This window comes from Micromys minutus (assembly GCF_963924665.1).
Source record: "Micromys minutus genome assembly, chromosome: 9".
In the NCBI taxonomy this organism is placed as follows: Eukaryota; Metazoa; Chordata; class Mammalia; order Rodentia; family Muridae; genus Micromys; species Micromys minutus.
This window is the reverse complement of record NC_137978.1, coordinates 47,076,178-47,103,340: the sequence shown is the minus strand read 5'-3', so window position 1 is coordinate 47,103,340 and position 27,163 is coordinate 47,076,178. Positions and strand designations below refer to the sequence as shown.

At 44.5% G+C, this 27,163-nt stretch overlaps 1 protein-coding gene across 3 annotated transcripts; it reads left to right on the top strand.

The window, feature by feature from the left end:
* The first annotated feature begins 365 nt into the window (after positions 1-365).
* FAM76A (family with sequence similarity 76 member A) lies at positions 366-26,063 on the top strand. 3 transcript variants are annotated; one of them, XM_080921763.1, is made up of 10 exons: positions 366-530; positions 1,912-1,976; positions 4,102-4,156; positions 5,114-5,266; positions 10,152-10,309; positions 13,503-13,589; positions 14,330-14,458; positions 19,450-19,585; positions 23,052-23,153; positions 23,979-26,063. In XM_080921763.1, exons 1-10 carry the CDS (start codon positions 450-452, stop codon positions 24,063-24,065), a joined length of 1,053 nt encoding a protein of 350 aa, XP_080777889.1. In that variant the 5' UTR covers positions 366-449; the 3' UTR covers positions 24,066-26,063. The 3 variants fall into 3 exon arrangements, with proteins under 3 accessions (XP_080777889.1, XP_080777890.1, XP_080777891.1); XM_080921764.1 differs by lacking the exon at positions 14,330-14,458; XM_080921765.1 differs by lacking the exons at positions 13,503-13,589; positions 14,330-14,458.
* The last annotated feature ends 1,100 nt before the right edge of the window (positions 26,064-27,163 follow it).

The window sequence follows — 27,163 nt, the reverse complement described above, 5'->3', positions numbered from 1 at the left end:
ATCACAACTTCATCGAGTATCGCGAGAAGCTCTAATGCGCCCGCGGCCCAGGAGAGGCGGAGCGAGGGCGGGGCCGCAGCGGGCAGGTAGGCGGGGCCCGAGGGCTTCCGCTATCCTACTCGGAAGACGCTCTTTTCAGGCGGCGCCCCCGCGTGACTGCGCTTTACATAATCGCGGCCCCGAGCGTCATAGTGGCGTAGTCCACTCCAGACCGAATCAGAGCCGTCGGGAACTCCACGTTCCGCCCCCTCCCGCGTGATCGACGTCCACGCGAGCCAGCGAACGGCCTCTGAGCACCAGAGAGCCCGCCCCCGCGCCCGCGGCCCGCCCTCGCCCGCCCGCCCTCCGCAGCCCGCGGGCCGGCCGCCGCCGCCAGGTTGTGCCTGAGACTGTCAGATAAAGCGGCGGGCCGGCGGGAGGGGCGGCGGCGAGCACGGCCCGGGCCGGACATGGCGGCGCTCTACGCCTGCACCAAGTGCCACCAGCGCTTCCCCTTCGAGGCGCTGTCTCAGGGGCAGCAGCTGTGCAAGGTGCGCGGGCTGGGGCGACGACCGGGAGCTGGGGACGCTCCGGGCGCGGCTCGGAACTCTCAGTCCTGCGAGGACCGCTGCCCGGGTCCCCTCGGGCAGGGTGTGGTCGGTCCGTTTTGCCGAGGAGCTGTGCCGGGCCCGCAAAGGACTGCAGGGCACGTGGGGGAGCTCCGGGCGGAGTTCAGGCCCTGGCCGCCGGCGTGTCCTAGTGCTTAGCAACGGCGGGGGTTTCTTCTCGGACCCGGTGAGGTCGCGGGAGGGACGGCGAGTCTCCTGTTTGTCCCCGACTGGCCCCCGGGAAGATTCCCTTGAACCACCTTCTCTCCTGCCGTGGTCGCCTTGGGTGTAGAATGAGGGCCTAGAGATTCCCCTGTCTTGGCTGAGATTGAAACCTCGGAGTCAGGTGCTGCCTGTGAGGAGTGTCTCGAACTCGGACACTTTGCGGGCACTATTCCGCCAATATCAAAGTTAGAGGTGGCAAGGCTTTCTTAGGGAAAATAAAGAAAGTACCTCAACATAGACTTGGAACACACGAATAGGATAACTTTTTAGCATCCAGTAGATAGCTTTCTGCCTTTCCCGAAGCATTTTTTAACCCCTGAACTGCCAGCGTTTTTATTTATTCCATCGTCCTCTCCTGTCCATTCGAGTGAATAGAGTGCAACAGTTAAGTCGCCAAGCTCGTGCGTTGCCGTTGACAAATCCTCGGATGTTTCAGATTCAGAGTGTGTGTCCGATATGTATAGCTCACCAAAATAAAAGAAAACAAAACAAAACAAAAAGATACCCATATTTTTCCTACAGCCACTTGGGTTTAGTGAGTCTAAAAGATAGTTTGAGGCCCACCTTTGGACATAAAAACTACGATCTACAATTTTTTGTTGCTTGTTTTTGAGGCAGGGTCTTACAACTTGTAGCTCTGAATGTCTCTCTTAAGAGATCTGACTGTCTCTGTCTCCCAGATGCTGGGATTAAAGTTGTGTACTGCTGCTCAGCCTAAGACTGTATGATTTTTTTTTTAAAGGAAGTTCTATAAACAAAATGGTTTTAATCTTTTGCCTTCATTTCACAAATAATCCTTCCTTCTTGGTATCCCACAATGGCAGATGAACCAGCACTGGACCCTAGAGGTGTAACCACCAATCTAGAGCTTATTCATAATATATCTCTCTTAAAATCTATGAGTAGTTCATACAGATTCCCACTCCCACAAAAACAGCAGGGAAGGGATGCAGATATCACAGAGGAGGGAGACAAGGTCCAGAGAGTAAAACAACTTGTTCAGGCCTCTTGAGAGCAACAGTTACTATCCAGGTCTGCCACCTCTTACTGAAGACTTGTACTCCCCAGCTCCTTTTCAGATTATCTCCTTTCCTTTCAGGAGTGCCGGATTGCTCACCCTGTTGTGAAGTGCATCTACTGCCGGACTGAGTACCAGCAGGAGAGGTAGAGTTCTGCTCAACCGGAAAGAAGTTGTTTGTTTGTTTTGCTGTTTTGTTTATAGTTGTTTTCTTTTGTTTTAGCCCAGGCTAGCTTTCAATTTGAGACAGTGTTTATCTTCAACTTCCTTAGGGCTGGGTTTAACAGTGTGAGCTACCACATCTGCCTGGAGAAACTGTAACTTTGTTAACACCAGCAGTCCTGTTGGCTAGAGAGATGGCTAAGTGCTTAAGTGAGCTGTTCCTCTAGGGGACCTGAGTTCAGTGGAGATACTCTTTCCAGATTTTTTTTTGTAACTTCATTTCCAGGGGATCTGACTCCTCAGGTCTCCAAGAGCACCTGAAGAGATAAGTACATACTTACAGGACACCATTTTTAAAAATAGTACAATTAAAAAAATATGCCAGGCACTTTTTAAAAAAAATGCTACTATTTATAGTGATACAGGTCTATAATCCTGGTACTAAGGAGGCAGAGGCAGGAAGCCCCAGGACAGCCAGGACTCTCTGTGGAGACCATGTCTCTTACAAAGTCCTATACAAAGATGTCAGTGCTCCCTTAATTGTAGACCGGGGAGGCAATCTAGTCTCAGAGTGGAAGTTCAAGGCCTCCTAGGTTTACACATTACACAGTGAAATCATGTCTTAAAGTAAAAATGTAGCCAGGAGGTGATGGCACGTGTTTTTATCCCTGACCCTCAGGAGGCAGAGGCAGGCTGAGCTCTGAGTTTGGGGCCAGCCTGGTCTACACAGTGAGTTCCAAAATAAAATAAAAATGTAAATAGATTAATTTTTTTTCCTCTTAAAGTTTCTGCTCCTATTTCATGTATACACAGGGCTGTAATCAGTTGTAACACTGTTTTTCTTATCGGGTGTGGACTTACTATGTAGACCGGGTAGTCTGTTTTTAAGTTTCATTTTTATTGTTAAGTGTGTTTGTGAGCTCAGTTGCTGGCAGAAGCTCAGAGGCATCAGGAGCCATTAGAGCTGGAGTAAAGATGGTAGTGAGCCATGCAGTGTGGGTGCTGAGACTGAACCCTGGTCCTCTGGAAAAATAGGAAGTATTTGTAACCATAGCATCTCTCCAGCCCTAGGATGGTCTCAAGCTCAAGAGGTCCATCTGCCTCTGCCTCCATAGTGCTGAGATCAAAGGCGTTCACCATCACTCAAAGCTAAAACATATAGATATGTGCTCAATTACGTTATATACAAGTTATGTAGTTTCTTGCAAATTAATGCATATGTAGTATAAATGTTATTTCCTATTTGTCACCCATTGTTTGCTTAGAGTTTTATTTTATTAGTGCAGTTTTCTGCCATTTTGAAAAAGAAGTGGCAAGCTTAGCAAGGTGCTACAGGTCTGTATAGTCCCAGGGACTGATAAGACCTGTCTCAGCTAAACAAAGGTAACTCTATACAAATGATTAAGGATCTGAAAAGTAATTGACAAGTGACTTTAAACATTTAATCAGGCTGACAGAGTATTCAGAAAGAGAGACTCTGTCTCACAAAAACAATAGAAAACACACACACACACACACACACACACACACCAGTAGTCCTTTAATTTCAGCACTGGAGAAGCAAGCCTGGTCTCCAGAGTGAGCTACAGGCCAGCTCCAAAGCGTAGAGTAAGATGTTGTCAATCTGGAGTTCATGATGCAGACAAGACCTTATTCCTCATCTTTGATTTCTCAGGTACTCATCCGAAGCCAAGAGAATTAACTTCAGCTGTTTCGTTTCTTATTGTGAGGGCCTTTTCTATACATGGTAGTTTTATTTAGGGATACTTAAGGATGTCGTAATAAAAGCTGGGCATGGGGGTCTCATGTCTGTCATCCTAACATACAGGAGGCTAAAGCAGTTCATTCTCAACTACATTATTGAGTTTGAAGCCAGCATGGGCTACATGAATAGAATTCCAAACCTGGAGGTGGGGCACAGGACGTGGGACATTATCTGAAGCAACTGATTTTCTATTTAAACTAAGTTGTCATTATTAGTTTACCAAATGTCCAGACTCTATACCAGCTAACAAATTAACCTAAGCAGCAACAAATTCCTTGAACTTAATGAGGAATACATTTTCAGATGTTCTAAAAAAAGTCTGTGTTTCATTTTTTCTTTAACAGTAAAACCAATACAATATGCAAGAAGTGTGCTCAGAATGTACAGTTGTATGGAACGGTAAGTAGGATTTCTCTAAATTAAGTCCTAACAGGAATGAGTTCTTAGATCTTTTAGAACTTAGCCTTCCAGGGCTGAAGCGATTGTTCACTGATGAGAGTACTTCTTGTTCCCAGAGGACCTGGGTTCAGTTCCCAGCACCCACATGGTGGCTCACAGCCATCTGTAACTCCATTTCTATGGGTCCTGAAGCCCCCTTCTAGCATCTGCAGGGTGTGCACATGTAATGCACACTCAGACATGCAGACACCCATACGTACAGTTTTAAAATCTCTCTCTCTCTTTATCTCTAACTCACACACACACCTCTTCCCCTTCCCATTTTTCCTTCCTCTCCCTCCTCCCTTCTTTCCTGCCCTCCTTCCTGAATACTTGTTGGCACAGCATGCATGTGAATGTCAGAGGGAAGCTTTGTGGAGTTAGTTCTCTTCTACCTTTGAGAGCTCTGGGCTTTGGCAAGCACCTTTGCACACTGAGTCATCTCTTTGGCTTGTTTTTGGGGTGTTTGTTTTGAGTCAGCTTCTCACTAGGTGAGACCTGGTATCATTCTGTAGACTAGGCTGGCCTCAAATTCAGAATCCACTTGTGTCTGTATTCCCAGTGCTGTGAATTTAAGGTGTTCATCACACTTGGCCTGTTTCTGGTTTTGTTTTGAGGTAGAGATTCGTGTAGCCCAAGTTGGCCTCAAACTCAACTATGTTCTATTGGATTGTTTGTTGAAGCTTCATCATGGATTTTAGTGGGGTTTGGTTATTTGTTATTTTACTTATTTACTTAAAAATCAGCAATCCTATGGTGGTGTTACTTTTTTTAAGTGCTAAGGATTGGGCTTTATTTGAACACTGTAGGGCAGATGCGTGATGCTGGGAACACGTGTTTTCCATGTGACATGGACTAAAAGTAGGATTATTACTGTGAAAATGATATACTTACTTGACCCTTTTCTTCCTGTCCAAGCCTAAGCCCTGTCAGTATTGTAACATAATTGCTGCATTTATCGGGAACAAATGCCAGCGCTGCACGAATTCAGAGAAGAAGTATGGCCCCCCATATTCCTGTGAGCAGTGCAAGCAGCAGTGTGCGTTCGACAGGAAGGATGATCGGAAGAAGGTAAGTTTCGGTTTTTATCTCCTTTTCCTCCTCTTCCTCTTCTTCCTCATCTTTAGGAATTAAGTTGGGCACAAATCAGGTGGATATTCTTTTGAGATCCTTTCCTCCTTCTGGTTCTGTTACCAACCTTGAAGAGTTAGACTTTGTTTCTTCATTTATCCAATCTGGACTAGTCTAATATTTCTTTAAATAAAACTTTGTTACCTTTTATAGTGTGTTTGAGAGGGGTGCTTTCAGAGGTATAGGCAGGTTTGTATGGGAAGGGATCAGCTCTCTCCTTCCACCATGTGGGTTCTAGGGATGAAACTCAGGTGGCCAGGCCTGGTGGTCAGGGCCTTAGCCACTGAGCCATCTCACCTGCCCCATTTCTTTTTCTTTTTAAATTGGTTATTTTATATATTTACATTTTTTATATTTACATTTCAAATGTTATCCACTTTACCCCTTCTCCCAATTCCTCTCCCCCTTCTTTTTCTTTAAAACAAAAAAAAAAACAGGTTTTTTTTTTTTTTTTTTAGTATGTGGCCTGCATGTATACGTGTGTATTACATGTGTGCTTGGTGCTGGAGGTCAGGAGAGGGCATCAGATCCCCTGGACCTGGATTCGGTGTGTTTGTAAGTTACCATGTATGCTGGGAATCAAACCAGGCTTCTCTACAAGAACAAGAACTCTTAACTCTCCATCCAATCTCCCATTTGCCTTTTAAGACAGGGTCTCTTTGTATCTGTGGTTACCCTTCAACTTACTATATAGACCAGGCTGGCCTCGAGTACTAAAATGGGTTGTACCATCATGCCCTATTTCTTCCCTTTAAATTTTAAATTAAAGGGGCTGGAGAGATGGCTCAGCCAGTTAAGAACATTGACTGTTCTTCCAGAGGTCCTGAGTTTAATTCCCAGCAATCACATGGTGGCTCACAACCATCTGTGATGAGATCTGATGACTTCTTCTGGTGTGTCTGAAGACAGCTATAATGTACTCATATACATAATACAAACAAATTAAAAAAATTTTTTTAATTAAAATTTTATGTATTTGCTTTTGTGTTCTTTTGGTCTTGTACCACAGGCACACCTGCGGAGTGCGGAGGCCGGCTTGCAGGAGTTGCTTCTGCTGTGTGGTTTCCAGGTTGGCGGCCGGTGCCTTATCCGCCGAGCCGTCCTGCTGGCTCCTAACATTTCTTGTTTGTCTGTTTTGTCTTATTGAGATAAGGTTTTTCTATGTAGCCTTGGTTGTCCCAAAACTATATTTCTAGACCAGGCTGGCCTCAAGCTCAGAAGAGATCTGCCTGTCTCTGCCTTCCAAGTGCTGGGACTGGCAGCAGGACTGTCTTCCCCTAAGAATTGAAGTGAGGGGCTGGGGGGGTCACTCAGTGGATGCCAGGTCTGATGACCAGAACACACACGGCGGAAGGAGAAGACCAACTTCCCTGAACTATCCTTTAGACTCCACATGAATAAATAATAATGCAGTATCATTTTAAAATAATTCAAATTATAGTGAGCAATATCCCACATAAGTGGTAGCTGGGAGAAGTCTGAGTAAGTCTAAAAGGTAGAGCTTAGGGCCTAAGTGAGGTGACAGTGCTATTCCCTGTATAGCCCAGATGTTTCTCCATGTGGAAGTTAAAGCTAACAAGATGACACCAGATAGCATGTGTACATGGAGGGGTAGTGTCTTGGTGGATCAAAATCGTTTAGAGTTTGGTCATACTATGCTCTCTGCTTGAAACCCTCTAGCGCTTCCATTTTTACTTGAGTAAAACCAACCCCTTCCATGCCTGCTGGGTTTCCCCAGCACTGTTTCCTCTGACAGTGCTGACTGCCTTCCCATCCTCAGGCACCCCGCTCACCTTTCCGCGCTCCCCTTTCTTCCCTCTGACTTTGTGCTGGCTGTTCTTTGCTTTATGCAACCTTTCCCAGAGACATTTCATCTGTTTCTTTGGTCTTAATTTGGATAACACCTCTTTATAGAGACCTTTTATGGGGGGGCAAGAGGAGGTGAGACACAGGGTCTCAGGTGTCCTAGGATGGCCCTGAACTCTTGTGTAGTTGAGGAAGGCTTTGAATTTCTGATCCTTTTGCCTCTGCCTCCCTGAGTGCTAGACTGTACAGCAAGACACCTTTCCTTCCCTTGGTTACAATTTACATCACCTCTTTACTGCATACATAATGAAACTTAAAGCTTACCTCTTTACCTATGTTTTTCACGTTAGGCTGTCGACTCTTTCCCCCATCTTTTTCTCTTGAAGTTGTAGTGGCCTGGCCCTGGAAAGGAGGTGGAATGAAGGGTGTGATAGTGTGAATCTGGACATACTTAGGAGTGGACAAAGACTGACAGTACGGAAACTGTCAATGGCTAGAGGTGCTTGGTCTTGTAAGGCTGGCTCTTGCTAACCAAATGTATTAGTTTATAGTGGTGGGATGTAACTTACATGGATGAAATATTCCTGCCCGCCAGTAAGGACACCTTCCTTAAACAAGATACTAGAAAAGCTGTGCTAGTAGTAATCAGGAGATACCTTTAGTAGTATTCCCTGGACTAGAGTAATGACTCGGTGGTTAAGAGCACTGGCTGTTTTTCCAGAGAACCCAGTTTGATTCCACCTGGCAGCTCACAACTCTATCTCTAGAGCCAGGGGATCCAGTGCCCTCTCTGGCCTTGAGTACACAGCACACACTTGGTAAATCGACACACAGATAGGCAAAACACCCATGTACGTAGGATAAAAATAAAGGGGAAATAGCATTCTGTCCATCTCTAGGGCTAGGAGACTGCTTGGGCTATCTTGTCCCTGGAGCTGAATGGTCTTGGGCAAGTTATTATCCTTATGTGTCTATCTCTTTATCTTTCTTGATGAGAATAATGGCTACATCTGGAAACAGGGCGCCTGAATGAGGTACTTAAGAAAATAGCTTTTTTTCTTATGTTTGTTTAAGACAGGCTCTCACTGTGTAGCCTTGGATGATCTGGAACTCTTTGTTCTGGCTGACCTTGAACTCACAGCTATCTACCTGATTCTGTCTCCTAAGTGCTGGTGTTGAGGTTTGAGCCACCATACTTGGCTTTTGTTTGTTTTGAGGTAAAAGTTCATGTAAGGAAGCTCTCCTTGGACTCACTATGTAGTAAGATTGGCTGGACTCCTGGTCCTCTTACCTATGTCTTCCGAGTGCTGGCATTATAAGCATGTAACTCTGTACCAAGATAAACAATTGTAATTTTAATTTTAAAATATTTTAAATTAGGCTAGGCAGTGGTGGTGTACACCTTTAATCCCAACACTCAGGAGGCTGGAATTAGAGGTGGATCTCTTGAGTTCTAGGCCAGCTTGGGGAATTCCATATTGAGTTCCAAGATAGCAAGAGCCACAAAGAGAAATCTTATTTCAAAAAAATTAAAATTAAATTATAATTACTCCCTGTCCTCCCTTCAGCCTCTCCTACACTCCCTCTTCCCTCTCACATTTCAGCCCTCTTTTCCTTAGTTATTGTTTTTTAAAAGATTTATTTATTTATTATATATAAGTACACTGTATATATGAGCAACCACATGGTGGCTCACAACCATCTGTAATGAGATCTGATGCCCTCTTCTGGTGTGTTTGAAGACAGTTACAGTGTACTCATATACATAAAATAAATCTTAAACCAAACCTGGAATATAACTCAGAAAATAATCTCTAATTTTTATTAATATTGCTAATATCGGTACTGTTAATGTCTATTAAGTTGTCTATTGTCAAATTTATTAAATTCTTACAATATTATTCTACTCTTAAGGGTTTGGCTTTTTTTTTTTTTTTTTTTTTCTTGAGACAATGTTTCTTTGTGTATCCCTGTTTGTCCTGGACTCCCTTTGTACACCTGGCTGGCCTCCAGCACTATGCCTAGCCTAGAGTTTGGCTTCTTCTTCTTCTTTTTTTTTCTTTTGAGACAGGATCTTTACTCGGTAGCCTGTTTTGGAACTCACTCTAACACTGGACTGAGCTACCTCCAGTGTATTCTTCTCTTTTTCTTTTCTTAAGTAGAGTTAGCATTTAATAAGAAAAGGTGTTGGGTTGGAGAGAAGAGCTCTGGCTCCTCTTCCAGAGGCCCTGGCTGGATTGAGTACCTAGCAACCATATGACTGCGTTTAACCACCTGTAATTCCAGTCTTCTGACCTCCAGAGGCATCAGGTATGCCTGTGGTACACAGATGTCTCTACAGGCAGAACACCCATATACATAAAATAAGATAAATCTAGGGCTGGGAAGATGGCTCAGCAGTTAAGAGCACTGACTGCTCTTCTAGAGGTCCTGAGTTCAATTCCCAGCAACCACATGATGGCTCACAACCATCTGTAATGGGATCTGATTCCCTCTTCTGGTATGTGTCTGAAGACAGCTACAGTGTACTCACATACATTAAAAAAAAAAAAAAAAAAAAAAAAGTAAAACATTTTTATTTTAAAGGTTTTGGCCCAGATATGGTAGTCTATGTCTTTAATCCTAGGGCATAGGCAAAAGAGACAGACGGAGCTTCATGGACTACATACTGAGATCCTGGAGAGCCAAGGATACTTGGCAAGACTCTCAAATAAAAATGTTTCTCTGTGTGGCTCTGGTTGTCCTGGAACACACTCTGTAGACCAGGCTGGCCTTGAACTCAGAGATCTCCCTACCTGTGACTCCTGAGAGCTAAGACTAAATGTGTGCAGCATAAATCAGTTTTGCATGGGTGATTCCCATACTAAGTGGCTTATGGACATTGTCACTGAGTCCTCTGTGGCTTGCCCCAGGCTCACAGGGCTGGAGCGGATGCCTCAGCTGTAGCTGCACGTGCGCATTTAGTGCTCATGGTCTCGGCGCTGACCTCTCTTCCTCTTCATTTTGTCTCCTCTCTCAGGTGGATGGCAAGCTGCTGTGCTGGCTGTGCACACTGTCCTACAAGCGTGTTCTTCAGAAGACCAAAGAGCAGAGGAAGCACCTGAGCAGCTCTTCTCGGGGTAGCCATCAGGAGAAGGAACAGTACAGCCGCCTGAGTGCTGGCAGCCATTACAACAGGTAACCCCAGACGCACAGAGGACAGAGGAGCCGCAGGGCAAGTGCCATGTCTCCATAGGCAGTTGAAGAGGGTGCTGTCTCAGGGAAGCTTTCCTGCTGTGACCACCTTTAAGGAGGGAGTCCCTTGCTTGCTGTACTTTATAGTTCCTGTGTTTCCCAAGGCCAAGGAGGTTTCTGTATCCTGTCTTTAAGGTCTGTGGGACTTCTGAGTGCACCTCATCTTTATTGTACATAAGCTCTTGGGGACTGGACATTTTGTTTCCTGTCTAGAGAGCGTTTGAAATACTTATTTTGACAAATAGTTGGTAGATGTTTTCGACTTTTTCAGAGTGGGGTCTAGTCAAAAGATGCCCTTTCTTTGTTGGCTGAAGTCTCCTTTTAGAGTATGTACAATAATGTTGGGGTTTTGGGTTTAATCCTGTCCCTAGCAAGTTTTCTTGGACAGTGAGGAAGAAAACAGTGTTACCTCCTGTGGTTGCTGTGAAGGCACATTATGTAGTACATGAATAGCAGTTTGTTTTCTAATGACAGGATTCAGTAGGTTTTAGCTGGGTTTTGTTATTACTGTCATTATGGGTCTGTTTGTTCTTGAGGCATTATTAAGTACTCTCCTGGGCCAAGAACTCTGCTGGGAGTACAGAGATGAATAAAAACCATGCTGCTCTCAATAGTGAGTGCCGTCTGCTAGAGAAGACAGACTCATAATCAAATCATTGCAGTCTAATGCAATGGGCACTACTTTAAAAACTTGTCAAGATTCAGGGAAGAAAGGCAGTTCTAATTAACTGCCTAGGAAGTCCGGAAGGCTGGCGTGGAGAAGAGCCTGCTGTAACTATCTTCAGATGGATTGGTCTTTTCAGATGACGAGGGGACCAGAGGGCCTGAGACCACACAGACCTCTTGAGTGCATCAGTCCATTTGTGTTGCTGGAAACTGGAGGAGAAGGAAAGGGCCAGCATAGCTTGTCAGCAGCTAGTAGGCAGCCACTGAGGGAAGGACCCAGACTATGTTGGGTGCAATTACAAAACTAGTAGAGAAGACACTGAAAGAATAGGTGACTGAGGACTGGGAATGTAGCTCACTGTAGTGTTGGTCTAATGTTCTCAAGGCCTTGGGTGTACACCTCTTCCCAGTGGGGCCGCTCTTTAATGTAAGTATAGGTAAGCTTAGAAATATTACAGGAGGGCTGGAGAGATGGCTCAGCGGTTAAGAGCACTGACTGCTCTTCTAGAGGTCGTCAGTTCATTCCCAGCAACCACATGGTGGCTCACAACCATCTGTAATTCTGGTGTGTCTGAAGACAGCTACAGAATACTTACATATAATAAACAAACAAACAAACAAATCTTTAAAAATAAAAAAAGAAATGTTACCAGAACCTCATCTCCAGCTGGAGGTGATGGTGCGTACCTGTAACCTGAGCTCCCTGGAGGTAGAAGCAGAAGGATCCTGAGTTTAAGGCCCGCTGCAGCTGCATAGGGAGTTGTAAGCCAGTGTGAGCTACATGAAACCCTGCCACACCCTCACATACCCCACTTCTCCTACCCTTCCCTCCACTACACATACAAAGAACCATCCTGAGGATGCCCTGCAACAGTAAGCAGGCACTTAGGAATGAAGCTAAGAAACTTGGATGTGTGGTTTGTTTGATGCCTTTAGTTCTCAGGATTCTCATGTAGATGAACACATAGATCTTAAGAGAATTAGGAAGGGGAGGAAGAAGTTCAGTCTTTGAAATGCTTTGTTTGAAGTTCTAGAAGAATTGTTTAAAGCTGATCCTGGAACTGAGGAGATTCAGACATGAATTGGTAGTAGTACATTCATTTAAAAAAGTCACTTAAGAGCCCAGCAGTTGCAGTGTACACCTTTACTCCCAGCACTCTGGAGGCAGAGGTAGAGGCAGGTGAATCTTTGTAAGTTCAGGGCCACCCTGATTTACACAGGAAGTTCCAGGACAGCCAGGGCTACACAGAGAAACCTTGTTTCAAAAAAACCAAAACAAGAAAAAAAAAAAATCACTAAACATGGAGATGATTTATATCAGTCCTGTAGCCCACTCGAGATTAATTCAGTAGGATGTGCATTGTGGTCCCAGTGTCTCATGATTCTAATGGAGGCGATTCCAGGGAGCAACTGTGTCATGTCCTGTTAAAACCACGCTGCTTGATGTACGCCTTAAGAGCAGAGACCGATGACAGACGTTGGAAGCATTCAGTATTTAAGAATCAGGAAGCAACCATTCCCAAAATAGGATGTCTAAGTGGTGAAGAGTTCCAGGAAGGATAGAGCGCTCACTGAGATCCCACACTGAAGAGAGGTCAGATGAGAAGTATGGCAGCTGGGAAGGTGGCTTAGCAGTTAAGAGCACTTCCAGAAGACCTAGGTTTATTTCCTAGCACCCCAGGGTGGCTCTCAACCATCTGTAGCTCTAGTTCCAAGGGATCTGATGTATCTCTTCTGGCTTCTGAGGATGCACATAGTGTGCACATGTACATACAAAATACACATTATACAATACAAAAAATAAGATAAAATTATTTTTTAGGAAAGGTGTGTGGCACAAGTGGGTGGCATTGGGATACTCGTCAATGTAAAGGAGTTTCAGGACACTGACAGGCTTCCAGCTTTGGTGTTAAGGCTAATTTTTGGGTGACCTTACTAGACTTAAAGCTGATTTTATTGTGGGACTGGGGTCCATATTGGATTCACAAGGGATATAACCAGGCAGGCCAGGAAACCAGAAGTTGAACTGTGCCTGCTCAGTTTCTCATTGCAGCTTTCCTGCTGAGATCATTGGGTAGCTCAGAGAACCTTGATGAAGTCATCTTCTTCAAGGCCTAGAGAATAACTTGTCTGTATTTCTCAGAACTATGAGATGGAAGATGCATGTGATACAGGAAACAAAGATTTTATAAACTGGAAGACAGATTCTGTTTTTTACCGTACTGTCTGCCTCAGGCCTGTTTCATAGAAGTAATTAAATCAGAATGGTTCTGACCCTGTGGAAACTGGGATCTGAGTGCACTGAAGGCAAGCACCGACCCTATGAAACCACCTTGGCAGATTTTACTAATGATAAAACAATAAGCTATTATACAGAAGAAATTACTCGTCCATTTGACAGACTTCCCTTGGAGTGCATTGTTAATCTTTGACTTCTAATGTGTGTCTCTCTCTTTTTTGCCACCAAAAGCCAGAAAACACTTTCTACATCTTCAATTCAAAATGAAATCCCAAAGAAAAAATCCAAGTTTGAATCAATCACAGCTAACGGAGACAGGTGAGCCAGTTGGAGTATTCATGCACACACTTAGAACACATACACAGCTCTTGACTACACTGAGTGTACCTCGAAGCTAGCCAGGCTCCCACGTGGACCAGTTATGAGTGCTGTGCTGGTCACTTTATAGTTGATAAATAAGCTGTACTGATAGCTGCTTATCAACTGAATATAAGAACTTAGCTGGCATATTGGCTCTCAGAATTTGGGAAGTTGAGGCTGTTGGGTGGCCTTGAGGTCCAGGCCAGTCTGATGTAAATAGTTCCAGGCCATCTTGGACTACAGTTTGAGATCCTGCCTCAAAAAACAAAAGTAAGATATTTGTGTGTGATGGCATACTCCTTTAACTCAGCACTCGGGCGATAGAGGCAGATAGATCTCTGTGAGCTCAAGGCCAGCCAGGGATATATAGCGAGACCCTGTTCAAAGTAGAACTAGTAACCAGATTAACTGTAGTCAAATTCTTCAGTCAACTAAGAAGGTCTAAGAAGTGAGGCACTGAATGTCTGTATGATCTGTGCCTGCAGCCTCCTTTGGAAGGAGTTGGTTTAGAGCTAGAGCAGAGACAGAGGAGGGGTGAAAACAGGGCTGCATGTCTGTCAGGGTATTCCATGCTTCCTTGGAGCCTTCCTCTGCAGATGCTGGGGCAGGCAAGAATGTGATACAGTTCAGTATTTTTGTTTCATTTTAGCCTGCCTAAATGCATATTTTCATTCCTCGCTTTCCTCTCTCCTTCTCAGCGATGCTTCCTCTCATGAGCTGCTTTGTCCTAATATCCAGAGCCCATCTGCGTTGGTGCAGTGGGCTGCTTCCCAACAGAGTCTTGGAGCCATCCATTTTCCTGTTCCTCCAGGCCCAGGCATCCTGAAGTGAGACCACCTGACATTTCCCCAAAGGCCTTGGAATCTTCTTCATTCTGAAAACTGGCAGTCACAGTTCTCCCTCCAGCCAGTGTGGTTGTGGGAGCAGCCAGCAGAGGGGCTTTCTGGGGCTGGCTGTTGCTCTCTCCCAAAGTGTGAAGTGCCTATGGAGGCTACCCCTTCCTTGTTGCATATTTTATCTACTTGATTTCAGATCCTACCAAGGTAGTCTCTATTTATACTAGTCTACTTGGTTTTCAACTTCTTGAACATTCTGGAAATACTTAACCTTTTCAGATTTTATATGAGAAGGAACCATGCAGACCAACTTTCTGGTCCCTTCCCCTGTTCTTTTGAGCAGCTAGTCTTGCTGTTCTGAAGAAAACAGATGTGTCCATCATCTTTGATCTTGTAAAAACGGCTTCAAGGAACAAACTGTTTGAAGCCCTAGAAAGCAGGCCCCTAACGCCCAGACCTTTGCTTTCAAATCTGCTTATCACCCACTTCAGCCAGCCCAGTCCTTAGCAGCTGTGCCTCCTCCCAGCTTGTTTGTTCTTGGGGTATCAACGCTTCGTCTGTGCCTTGAATGCACTGAGCTAAAACCTCAGGCTGGATGTGAAGATTGTTAAATCACATCTGGCCACAAGTAAGGCTGCTTTTTCTGGATGGGATGCTAGTTAGCTTTATTTATTTTATGTATGTGAGTACACTGTAGCTGACTTCAGACACACCAGAAGAGGGCATCAGATCCCATTACAGATGGCTGTGAGCCACCATGTGGTTGCTGGGGATTGAACTCAGGACCTCTAGAAGAGCAGTCAGTGCTCTTAACTGCTGAGCCATCTCTTCAGCCCTGTCTCATACTAATTTTAAAAGTTATTTATTGCCAGGTGTTGTGGCGCACACCTTTAATTCCAGCACTCAGGAGGCAGAGGCAGGGGAATTGCTTGAGTTTGAGGCCAATAGTCTATAAAGAAAGTTCTATGATAGCCAGGGTTGTTATACAGAGAAGCCCTGTCTTGACACACTTTCTCCTCCAAAATTATTTGTCTTGGTGCATGTATGTGAGATTAGAGATAAGAATTTTACTGTGCAGTTTTGACTCTGCTGGAACTTGTCTACAGTCTAGGCTGACCTCAGACTTGAAGTAGTCATCTTTCCCCAGCCCACTGATTACAGAATATGGCACCATGTTTATCTTATAATTTGAAATTTAGATAATTTTTTTTTCTGCTGCCACAGAAATGTTCATTTATAAACACATTTTTGAACATTCACACATTAGTGCTTCCAGTAATCTAGTCTACTTATTTGCATATTTAAAAAGTATTGATAATACAGCACAAAGTACATTTTGCTTTCCTTGTTAGTTTTTGTGAGGTTTGTCTGGTCTTTTACTTTACCTTGGAAAAAAAGCATTCAGACAGTGGACTGGTGATGCACCCCATAATCCCAGGAGGTAAAAATAGAGGAAGCAAGAGTTCAAGGTTGGGGACTGGAGAGATGGCTCAGTGGTTAAGAGCACTGACTGCTCTTCCAGAGGTCCTGAGTTCAATTCCCAGCAACCACATGGTGGCTCACAACCATCTGTAATGGGATCTAATGCTCTCTTCTGGTGTGTCTGAAGACAGCTACAGTGTATTCACATATATAAAAATAACTTAAAAAAAAAGTTCAAGGTCATCCTCAGCTACAAGGGAAGGTCAGGTCAGCCTGCAGTGCATGAGGCACTGTTTCAGAAAACAAGCATTTCTGCAATTAAAAAATTTTTTTTAATATTCAAACTATTTTATTTATAAACATGGAGTGATTTAAGAATTTGCATGTCATCCTTGGGCAGGGGTCATGTTAATTTTTGTATTTAAATTTTAGTGTTTGTGTTGCTGAAGCAAACACTTCACACACTGCCTGCCTGCCTGCCTGTGTGCAGATGGGAGCACGGGGAGTCTCGTGGGTCCCAGGCTGGCCTCATTATCTGTTAGTGGAGGATGATCTTAAACTTCCTGTCCCGTCTCTGCCTCCTGAGTTCTGGAATTACAAGCATGAGGTACTCTGCCAGGTTTACAGAGTACTAGGGATCCAGCCCAGGGCCTTGTGCAGCCAGGCCATATGCAGTTAGCCTAGGTACATTTCTAGCCCTGAGCGTCCTTAAGTACTTAGGGTGGGGCAGCTGCTGAGTGACAGGAGTGCTTCCTGGGCGTGTATGTAAGGCCCTTAGTTAGTTTTAATCTCCGACACTTTGTTTAATTAATGATTTTACTCTTTAACTTTTTATTCTTTGTGTCATCCTTATGTTGCTCTGTGACAGTTCTGTGCTGATTTTACTGCCACATTCTCTTTTTTGATATGGAGGCATGCCTGATTTTCTTTCTCACTTGAGACAAGGTCTTACTATGTAGACCTTGCTATCCTGAAACTTTCTGTTAACATGATCAGCATGTATTATACTTGATCTTAGTCAAGAGGCTAAGAAGCAGTTCTGGAACTTCCTGTGGAGACCTAGGCTGACTTGGACCTGAGGAATCTGCCTGCCTCCATCTCTGTCTTCCACGTGTAGGATCAGTGATGTGCACCGCAGTACCTAGCCTAGTCTCTCATCATTGCCCTTTTGTTTTCTGTCTGGAGAGCAGAGTGTGTTTGCTTAGCCTTGTCTGATGCTTGGATACTTACTAGGTGTCTTAGTCTATTTGGTAGCCTACAAAATTTATAGTCCCTGTTGGGTATTTTGTAATTTGCTGGTTAAAATTGTGATCCCACCTCTCCAGTGTGAGGCATGTGAGTTAGAGTCCCTTCTTTGAGGAAGTACACCAGTCACACTCTTAGCCACCACACGAAGTCCAGAAGCCAACTCAGCAGCGAGCGACAGCCAGGTACCTAGTTTGTGATTTGCAAAGGACACTTTAAATTACATTTTATTCTCTGCCCTTGGGGTTCCTAATGGCCTTTGAAGATGACCTGAGGAACAGTGTGTTGAGTTACTGCAAACCTGTTCTGATTTCACCCAAGGAAAATAGTTGTCCTGACAGTGAGGCTTGTAGCATAGCACAAGTTGGTCTTAAATTTCTAGTTTGCTTATCTTAGCCTCTTAGCATAGAACTTGTCTTGTATTAAAAGCTTTCAGAAAAGGCAGGAAGTCCTGGAGAAGCAATAAGATCCCAGTGTGTGAAGGTATTTGGAGAGACTAGCTTTCTGTTTTGCTAACTAGTTGTTGCTTTTCATTTCTAGTACTGTCTATGCTAGAATCTAGAGTCAGAGATCAGGCTCTAATACAGGACAGACCGGACTGGTTTTATCTACAGTTGATTGGTGCAAGAATAATTTCTATGGCTGGTGCCGAAGCTTGGGGGTAGGGCGTATGCCTCTCATGCATGAGGCCCTAGTTCAGTCCTCAGCACTGCCAACAGTGTCAGCAACACAAGTAATCTAAGAAGCAGGTAGAGCAGAGCATTTGGAGCTTTAGAGACGATGGAAAGTTACACTAGGATAGCCTGTATTCTGTGCCTTTGCTTGCTATAGTTACGAGTCTAAATAGACACTGTTGGGTTGAGGGAAGATGCATACTGGTGGGTATTGAAACAGATACAAGGAAACTTCTGGCTCTGAACTTGGAGGAGCCTGATGGGTCTTTATCCTGAGTGTTGGTTTTATTGTTTTACGTTGGCTCTTACTCATCCCGCATCAGTTGGGAGAACATCATTGCAGTCTTCCTCTAATGCTCTTATTACAGGTGCTTCATGTGGACAGGATGGAGGATGTGCTGCTATCAGGTGTTGGTGTCTTTCAGTCCCAGGCTGAGGAGTGTTTGACTCGGTAACTAGGAAGAAGTGTGTGCAGTGGAAAGGCTTGCTGTGTCAGAGTTTTTTCCTGTGTCTAGAGAAATGCGGCATATTAGGTGCTGCATAAGATTGAGGGAAGAACACATGCAGAGGGGCTGCGAGTTGTTGCTCTGTTAACAGAGAGGACCAGTGTCCAGGTTTGTGTATTGCTTTAAAGGTCATTCAGAGAAGTAAACACAGAGAACTTCTTTCAGAATTTCTTGGGGACAGACAGGAAATGACCTTTGGCAATGATTCCTGTTTTATCAGAGGAACCTCTGGCACTATTGAGAACTTTGGATCCTCAACCAGAAAACTTCCTGTTGTAGACTTAGGAAAGATTCTGCATATATAGTTTCAGGGCATTATAGGTTCCCTGATGCGGAGACATTAGGAGGGTCTGCTGAAAGGACAGGAGAGGCACCAGTACTTGACAGAGTGGAGAGTGTGGAAAGCATGTGACGTGACTAGAGTTTGCCACCTTTGTTCCTTCCTCTGAGCACCACAGAATTCTTCTTGTTGATGTTTGAGACAAGGCCTCTCATCCTATAGCTCAGACTGTTCTAAAATTCACTATGTAGCCCAGGCTGGCCTTAGACTCAAGAGTGCCTTGGCATGCTGAATATTGAGATTACTGGTCCCCGTTGCAGCACAGAGAAGCTAGTCTTCTTCCCCTACATCCCATCTTTTTTAGGTGAGCCTGGCTGCTTCCAGGGTAAGGGCCATAATTTTTTTTGGAGCTGAACCTCATTATAGGGCATTAGACCTGAGAATGTGCTCAAAATTGATGGTCTGTTCAGGATTCTAGGGAAGTTGTCTGATTATAGATACGACTTTGTTAACAGCAGTGGATCGGAGACACCTACTGAGCCTGAAACAGTACCCCAGTACCCTTAGCTTTGAGATTGGTGTTTATTTTGATCCCACATGTGAGAGGTTGTGGGTGGTGGTTTGGGTTGGCATCATTTTCTGATGACCATCTTTCCTGTGCAGTTCAAGTCCAGCAGACACTGGTGAGTGTGATGGGGGTGGAGCATTGCACTTGGTGGCTGGACTTGAGATTGTTACTGAAGCCCCTGAGTTCACCATCATGTGACCTGGAGTTAAGGACCGGAAGTGCATCCTTAAGTAGGGAAAAGTTTTTACATTCAAGTTATGAAATTTCCCTCTTCCTCTTCCATCCAGCTTTTCCCCAGACCTGGCTCTGGATTCCCCAGGCACTGACCACTTTGTCATCATTGCTCAGCTGAAGGAAGAGGTGGCCACTCTGAAGAAGATGTTGCATCAGAAGGATCAAATGATCTTAGAGAAAGAGAAGAAGGTATGATCATTAACCCTTTCAGGCCAGAGGCTTACAAAAGTAAGAACTGTGGAATGGGCTATGGTGCTTACTTTCTGTTGATACTTGCTGTTGGTGGCTTACGAGAGAGCCTATGGTCAGGTTGGGATTCCCTGAGAAGAGAGTGCCTATGTGCCCAGGTGACCCATGGGATAGCATATTGGTCAGCCTAGGAATCCAGAAAGCTGATTTTCTCCCGCTTCTCAGACAGGACATTAGTTAACAAAGCTAACAGGCACAGTGTACAAAAACCAGATCAGCCTGAGGGACAGCTGAGCCACAGAGTGCTTGCACTGTGCTCCAGGCAGGCCTAGAGTTCAGTCTCTAGCAGGAGAGTGAGAGAACGTGGATGTGCCTGTGTGTGTGTGTGTGACTGCTCTTCCAGAGGTCCTGAGTTCAATTCCCAGCAACTACCTGGTGGCTCACAACCACCTGTAATGGGATCTGATGCCCTCTTCTGGCATGTCTGAAGACAGCTATAGTATACTCATATACATAAAATAAATAAATTAAAAAAAAAAAAAAACCACCACACCTGGCTCCTTTGTGATTTTACAGTAATTTTCATTGATGATAGTTGCCCCATCTACTGATCTGCCATAAATACTGAATACCGTACATCTTCAGTATCAATATTCCATCTTCATACTTCAGTATTTTCTTTTAAAGATTTTATTTATCTATGGGATAGGCACGTATCCTAGTGTATTTGTGGAGGCAGAGGATATAACCATAGGAAGTAGGTTCTTCTCCAAGGTATGAGTCCAAGGGATTGAGCTCTGCTTGGTGGCAAGCACTTTTTCTCATTGAGCCAACTCACTGGCCTCTTGTTTACTTGAGACAGGGTTTTTCTGAGTAGCCCTGGCTGTCCTAGAACTCACTCTGAAGACCAGGCTGGTCTTGAACTCAGAGATCTATTTGCCTCTGCCTCTCAAGCGCTGGGATTAAAGGCCTGTGCCATCATATCTGGCTGTGTTTTGTTTTAATGGGAGGAAGAGTTTCTTTTTACTTACAGTTGGAGGGAGACAGGACAGGAGACGAACGCATGAGGGGCTGAGCACAGTGCACTTGGTCTTTGTTTACTTACTCTGTGTGTGGGGGTGTTTTGTCTGTATGTATGTCTGCACCATGTGCATGAAGTGCCCAAGAGGCCAGAAGATGTCAGATTATCCGAAACTGTAGTGAGAGCTGAGAATCTAACCGAGATCCTCTTTAAAAGCAACGAGTACTTTTAACTACTAGCTTGTCTCTCAATTCCCTCTTTTTGCTTTTAAATTTTTATTAGATTTTTATTTGTTCTGTGTATGTATGCATGTTCAGGCTGGCTAGGTAGGTGTGCATAGCATGTAGTCAGAGGACAACTTGTAGGAGTCATCTCTCTCCTGCAATGTGGATTCTGGGGACCAAACTTTGGTCATTGGGTTTGGTAGCAAGCCTCTTACCCTTGGTCCACCTCTCTGACCTGTGTTCTGTTTTCTAAGGAACTTGCCATGTAGACCAGGCTATCCTTGAACTGTGGCAATCCTGCTTTTGCCTCCCAAATGCTGGGATTGTAGACATATGCTAGCCCTGCAGCCCAGGCTAGCCTTGAATTCATATGCAGCTCAGGATGACTTTGAACTTCTGATTTTCTATTTCTCTAGTTCTGGGGTTACAGGCATGTAGTACCATTCCTGGTTTAAATTTTGTAGAAGTTCTTGTGTTTTCATGCATTTTTCAGGGAGTCCTAGAGATTGAAACCAAGGCCTTATGCATGTTAGGCAAGCACTTAACTACTTCATTCCCCCAGCTCCCAGTACCTGCTTTTCTCTACTCTGCTGTGTGACTGACAGATGACAGACACCCACGTTCCTTAGACCAGATGAGACTGGCACAGGTGGACTTCCACCAGCAGGGCCCAGCGGAGCGCTTGCTTCTTCCTTGCAGAACTACAGTCTTGAAAAGAGCAAGTCAGATAGTGCTTGAGTCAGGACCAAGATCACAGTGCCCAGTTAGGGCACTGTTTCTGTGGAGTCATCAGCCATTGAAATAGCAGTACTTGCTGGCATATCTCTGGCTGTGTCCATGCTGGTCTCTACTGAGATGTCCTTCTCTTCTGCTTCCATGCCTGTTCTGTCTCTCAGCCTAGTTCACAAATCACTGTCTGTACTACCTACTGTTCTGAACTAGTAGTCAGTAGAAGTAAGTCTAGAGTTGGAAATGAGTTCAGTGTCAACACTGTGGGTCCTCTAGACATACTTAACCTTTTAAACCTCAGGCTATTATAGGATCAGAAAAAGCAGGAGTTAATTTTTAGAAATAATAGTGCCAGCAAGATGACTCAACAAATTTAAATGCTGCCACCAAACCCGAAGACCTGAGTTTGTTCTCTAGGACTTACGTGGTAGAAATAGAGCACTGATTTCTTGAGCCTCCCTGACCTCAGCGTGCACACTGCGTGCACACCGTGGCAGGCACAGGCACTCACAATCTAAGTAGATGAGCAGATGTGACTCTCAAATGCTTCTAGTAAACAAAAGAAGTGCAGCAGGTGGCTCAGGTGTCACAGTGCTGGCTTCAAAAGCCTGGCAGCCTGAACTGGATCTCTGGAACACATTGGAAAGGTGAGAGAATCAGTCAGCTCCATAGCTAGCCTCAGACTTCCGTGTGAGCTGTATCACTTGTGCCCATGCGAGTTATACACAAGTGACACTAGGATGTACTTTTAAAATTAAGTAATGAATGAAGGTTGAATGAAGTAGTAAAGCCAGCTTTTCACAACGGACAGCAGAGATTACTCTCAGAACTCCTCGAACCCAGTCATCTTGGAGTGAGCATTTGAGGTTGTTGGCACTGTCAAATCCTAAAAGACATTGGTAATTTCAGTATCTAAAGTTTTTTGCTGTTGTTGTTTTGGGTGTGTGTTTTGTTTTTAAGAGTTAATCTATATAGTCTAGGCTGACCTTAAACTCAAGGTAGCCCTCCTGCCTCAGCCTCTTGAGTGCTGAGGTTACACTTCTGCTCCACCACTGTGACCAGCTGAAATGTTCACTCAGGGAGGTGGTGTCGAGCTGTAGCATGGAAGAATGTGGGTGCCTTCCCATGAGTCTCTACCTTACTGTTTACCAATTATCACAGGACGAAGAAGAACTTGGGAGGCTGAGGCAGGAAAATTCTTGACCCTATGATTTTGAAGATAGCCTGGGTAATAAACTCCCACTCCCATCCCCCCTAAAACAAAGAAAGGGAGGAATTTAGGGAGAGAAGGGAAGGAAAAGAGAAAGGAGAAAGGTGGTGAGCACAGGAGCTTGTGAACTTTCAGCAAGGAAAAGGAAAAGGAAGAACTGCTGTGTGGCTATAATGAAGCCTGGATGTGCAGGAAGGCCCTGGGTTCCAGTGTTTAGTCCAGAAATGAAGACATTGACCATTATCAGAGTGTTCTTTTAGCCACTCTGATGTTTTTCTACAGATTACAGAGCTGAAGGCTGATTTTCAGTACCAGGAGTCTCAGACACGGGCCAAAATGAACCAGATGGAGAAAACCCACAAGGAGGTCACAGAGCAACTGCAGGTGAGTGGGTGGTGACTGACTGCGCTCGGTGTGTTTGATAACCATACCTAGATTTCCAAGTCCAGAGTACAGAAACCTCCTTTAGACAGCTTTCATCGTTTTCAGTTGGGTGCGTTTTCATCTCTCCCTTAAGAACTGGAATTAACAAATGTAGTTTTTGATTTCTTTAGTACAGCAGATGTGAGTGCAGGTGTCTTCATTATAGATGTGCTTATCCTGCTCATTGAGGCTCTGTGGTTGGCTGGTGTTGCATTCACCATCTTTCTGTAACAGTAGTCTGGAGTCTCCAAGAGAGTAAGGCTCACCATGAACCTCTACCAGTCCTTTTGCACTTAATCAGATGGCAAGTCCCAGAATTTCCTGTTGTTCCTTCCTCAGGACTACATCTTGCCTCTCGACCCACCCCCACCCCCTGCTTGTGTTGTTTTTCAAGACCCTAGCTACTTTCAAACTCAAGATCTGCCTGACTCTGCCTCCCAAAAGCTGGGATTAAAGGTGTGCACCACCACCACCTGGCTTCCATTGTTACTATTACTCATTAAATATTCTGCACTAAAACCACATATTGTCAGCTGGAGGGATGGCTCAGAGATTAAGAAGAGCACTGACTGCTCTTCCAGAGGTCCTGAGTTCAATTCCCAGCAACCACATGGTGGCTCTCAACCATCTGTGATGGGATCCAATGCTCTCTTCTGGTGTGTCTGAAGACAGCGACAGTGTACTTACATACATAAAATAAATCAGTTTTTCTTTAAAAATAAAAAAACCCACATACTATCCTGTGGAAACTGATCCTTTATTGACCTTTATTTTTATTATTTTAAGGCCAAAAACCGAGAGCTTCTGAAACAGGCAGCTGCCTTGTCCAAGAGCAAGAAGTCTGAGAAGTCAGGCACCATAACGTCTCCGTGAAGACCGAGACACCGCTCCCAGCAACAATAACCAGTGCTCCCGGGTCAGGGTTGGGGACCTGGTTCTCTGGGAATTGTGCTTTCCTACAAAATCTCTATTTTCTTACCTTACCCCTCTTTGTTCGGATGTAGTGGCTGAATGGAAACACCTGGCCTGTGCCCTGTTATGGCTGCATGCTGAGCGGTTAGGGTTCCAGACCTGCTCCTCCTCCTCCTCCTGATCTCCCTGTGCTCCTCCCTCTCTCTATTTTAGTACTCTGTTTTCCATAGTGGTCACTGCTCAGTGTCATGTGCAGAGTGTCTGTCTACCATCACACCTACCACCCCCACAAGCAAGTAATCTGTCGTCAGCTGTACATCACTGCCACCCCCGAACCTCGAAAACTGCCACCTGAGACTTTGTGCAGTGAGGGAGGCATTTTCTCACAATAAACCTTTTGCTTCAGGGTATACTCTTGGGTTTTTCCAGGTATATTGTGTATGACCTTTGTACTATGTATAGACAGAGTCTTATTTATTTTTTAAAGGAAGCCTTTTCTTGATAAAGGAATGATGGTAGCCTAGTTAGTTCTTGTAAAAGTGATGCCTCTTTGAAAAAAGAAACCCTCCAGTCCTGTTTGCCAGCTTTTAGTAAAAGAATCCAATCTTTTCTTTCTCGTTACCTTAGGACTTGGTGCTAAGGTAACTTTTGGAGGCGTAAGTGTGGAGCTTAAGTGCCTTTTGGAGGATGCCATGGAAGAGCATGTGAGGAGATGCTTAAGGGAGGTTGCTGAGTTTGGCCAGTCTGTCTTTAAGTAGGGCAGAAAGACGGTTGTCCAGGTTGTACTGGACACTTCCTCCTCTGTCTACCCCTCCTCCTCCTACATAATTTTCAATTCCCACACTGCCACTTCTTTATAAAAATGTTCCTGTTTCTTGCTATATCAGCTGTCATACCAGGTTATTATCAAAACATGGGTTGTTTTTTTTTTTTTTTAATAACATGAGCAGATTCAAGAGGGATACGATTTGAACTACTTGTGTGTTTCTGATGGTTGGCATGGGTTGCTTGGGCATAGGCTATATGGTGGGGAGAACTTCACTGTACCTTCCTTTCTCTCCACCTTATCCTGTGTGCTCCCTGTTCTTAATGGGAATGTTCAGAAAACACACTACTGGGAGCCAAAGGTCTGCTGGGTGTGCCCTTCTCCCTGTCCGACCCAGTAGGAGTGGGAAGGAGCTGTACTCCTCCATCTTTGTGAGAGGACCTAGAGATGGGTGGTATGTGCTGAGATACAGAGCAAACCCTGCAGTGAGTGTCAGCGGTGCTGGAGCTAGAGCTGGTCATGAAGGCAGTGACGCTGGGACAGGGTCACTGTTCTCTTGCTCTGCAGTTTGGGATTGCATTCTCCAAAGAGACACGTGCACACAGGTGAGCAGAGGCCGGACATGAATGGCTCTTCCTGACAGGAGATTCGAAGGACCATGTTTGTGTATCACTGTGGTGGGGAATGCTATTTTCCCTTCTAAGCAGGGAAAACTGCCATGCTTAATCATTTTGTACCTTTCTGAATGAGAAACTTTTAGGTAAAGATAAACTATCATACAATGTTTTTCAAATGCATTTGCATTGGCTGTGGGGAAAAAATGGTAGAAAAAGAATAACAGTCATGGTTTCTTAAAACAAAAAGTAAGACTGAGAAATTGTGGGTGTGGTGTGTGACAGTATACAAAGGCTTACTTAGTTTTATACTAAACTTTTTTTAAGGTCTTGGCATTTAATATTCAGCAAACCCACACATTTTTCTAAACCGCCATGAGCTCCTGAAAGATAGAGAAAACCTCAGTCTTAAATTGTTGATTTTTTTTTTAAATCATGACAGCATTTTACCATGTAATTGAGTAACTTTTGGTAACATCTTTTGTTTCTTTGTATGTTTGTAATAATGGACATTTTAAGACATAGGAATGTTTGGTTTGTACAGACTTTGACAAATGTGTGTTAATAAAAATTCATATTGACTCAGATGAATGTTTTGATTCAGCTGTTGGGTTCTGTCTTTTTCCCTTCTCTCCTCTCCCCCTTGCCTTGTTTTCCCTCCCCACCTCTCCTCCCTTCTTTTCCTCTGTGCTGGGGTGGAACCCAGGGCCTTACTCTCAGGTCAGCAAACCAAACCACTGAGCTGAACCTGGCCCATGAGTTTATTCTTGCTGATTCACCTATTGATATATTCTCCTAGCACCCTAAAAATAGTTTATCCTGTTGTCGACTAATAGGAAATTGAACAGCTGTCAGGAGTAACAGGGTTCTAGTTGCTATTACTCTAAGACCAGTGACCCCAACATTCAATGACTTGAAACAATTTTAATGTCACTAGACTCTATTGGATAATTTAAACAGGGCAAGGACAAGAGTTGGTTTTTGTCCCGTATCCAGTTTTCAGCTATATCTATAGGTGAATCAGCTAGGAAGATTGAAAGCTCACAGGGCTGGAATTGGCCCTCTGAACCCTCATGTATCTGCACTTGGGCTGGGCGAGTAGAAAGTGGAACAGTGCTAGCTTGTGCAGCCTTCCTGGCATGGGGGCCTCAAAGGAACCAGACTTAGGCAGCACCTGAAGACTCCAAGCAGCAGTTACAGCGAACGAGGCTCGACACTCCTGAGGCCACATGTCCTCGTAGTTACTGTACACTGGTTATTTAAGCAATCAGAACCCACTCAGACTCAAGGAGAGGACACAGATCTTCCTGCCTGATGGTTTAATGACTGAGTACACATGGGATGGAAGCCATTCAGACCATCATGAGATAGGATCTGCTACATGGAATAGCTTCTAGAACTAAACCAGGTCCAAGAGAGCAAGGCAGCAGCTGCAGGGTGTTGTATGTCCTGCCCTCTGACAAAACAGTTTCCTTACTTTTCCAATATCCATTGACTGCTGAGGCAAAATTACCACCATTATTCAGCACGAGAAGGGAGAACCTACAGGTTCCCAGGAGTGAGAATCACAGGTTGAGACTGGAGAGATGCTCAGTGGTTACAAGCACTAGCTCCTCTTTTAGAGGACCCATGTTAAGATCCCAGCACCCACATGGTAGTTCACGGTCATCTGTTAATCT

What these genes read in the sequence shown, in the direction of transcription:
- FAM76A (XM_080921763.1), top strand. Translation starts at nt 450, where the DNA reads ATGGCGGCGCTCTACGCCTGCACCAAGTGCCACCAGCGCTTCCCCTTC. An exon ending in ATCACAGCTAACGGAGACAG is followed by an intron (nt 13,590 to 14,329) that starts GTGAGCCAGTTG and finishes TCTCCTTCTCAG; the next exon opens with CGATGCTTCCTCTCATGAGC. An exon ending in CCAGGCCCAGGCATCCTGAA is followed by an intron (nt 14,459 to 19,449) that starts GTGAGACCACCT and finishes TCTTCCATCCAG; the next exon opens with CTTTTCCCCAGACCTGGCTC.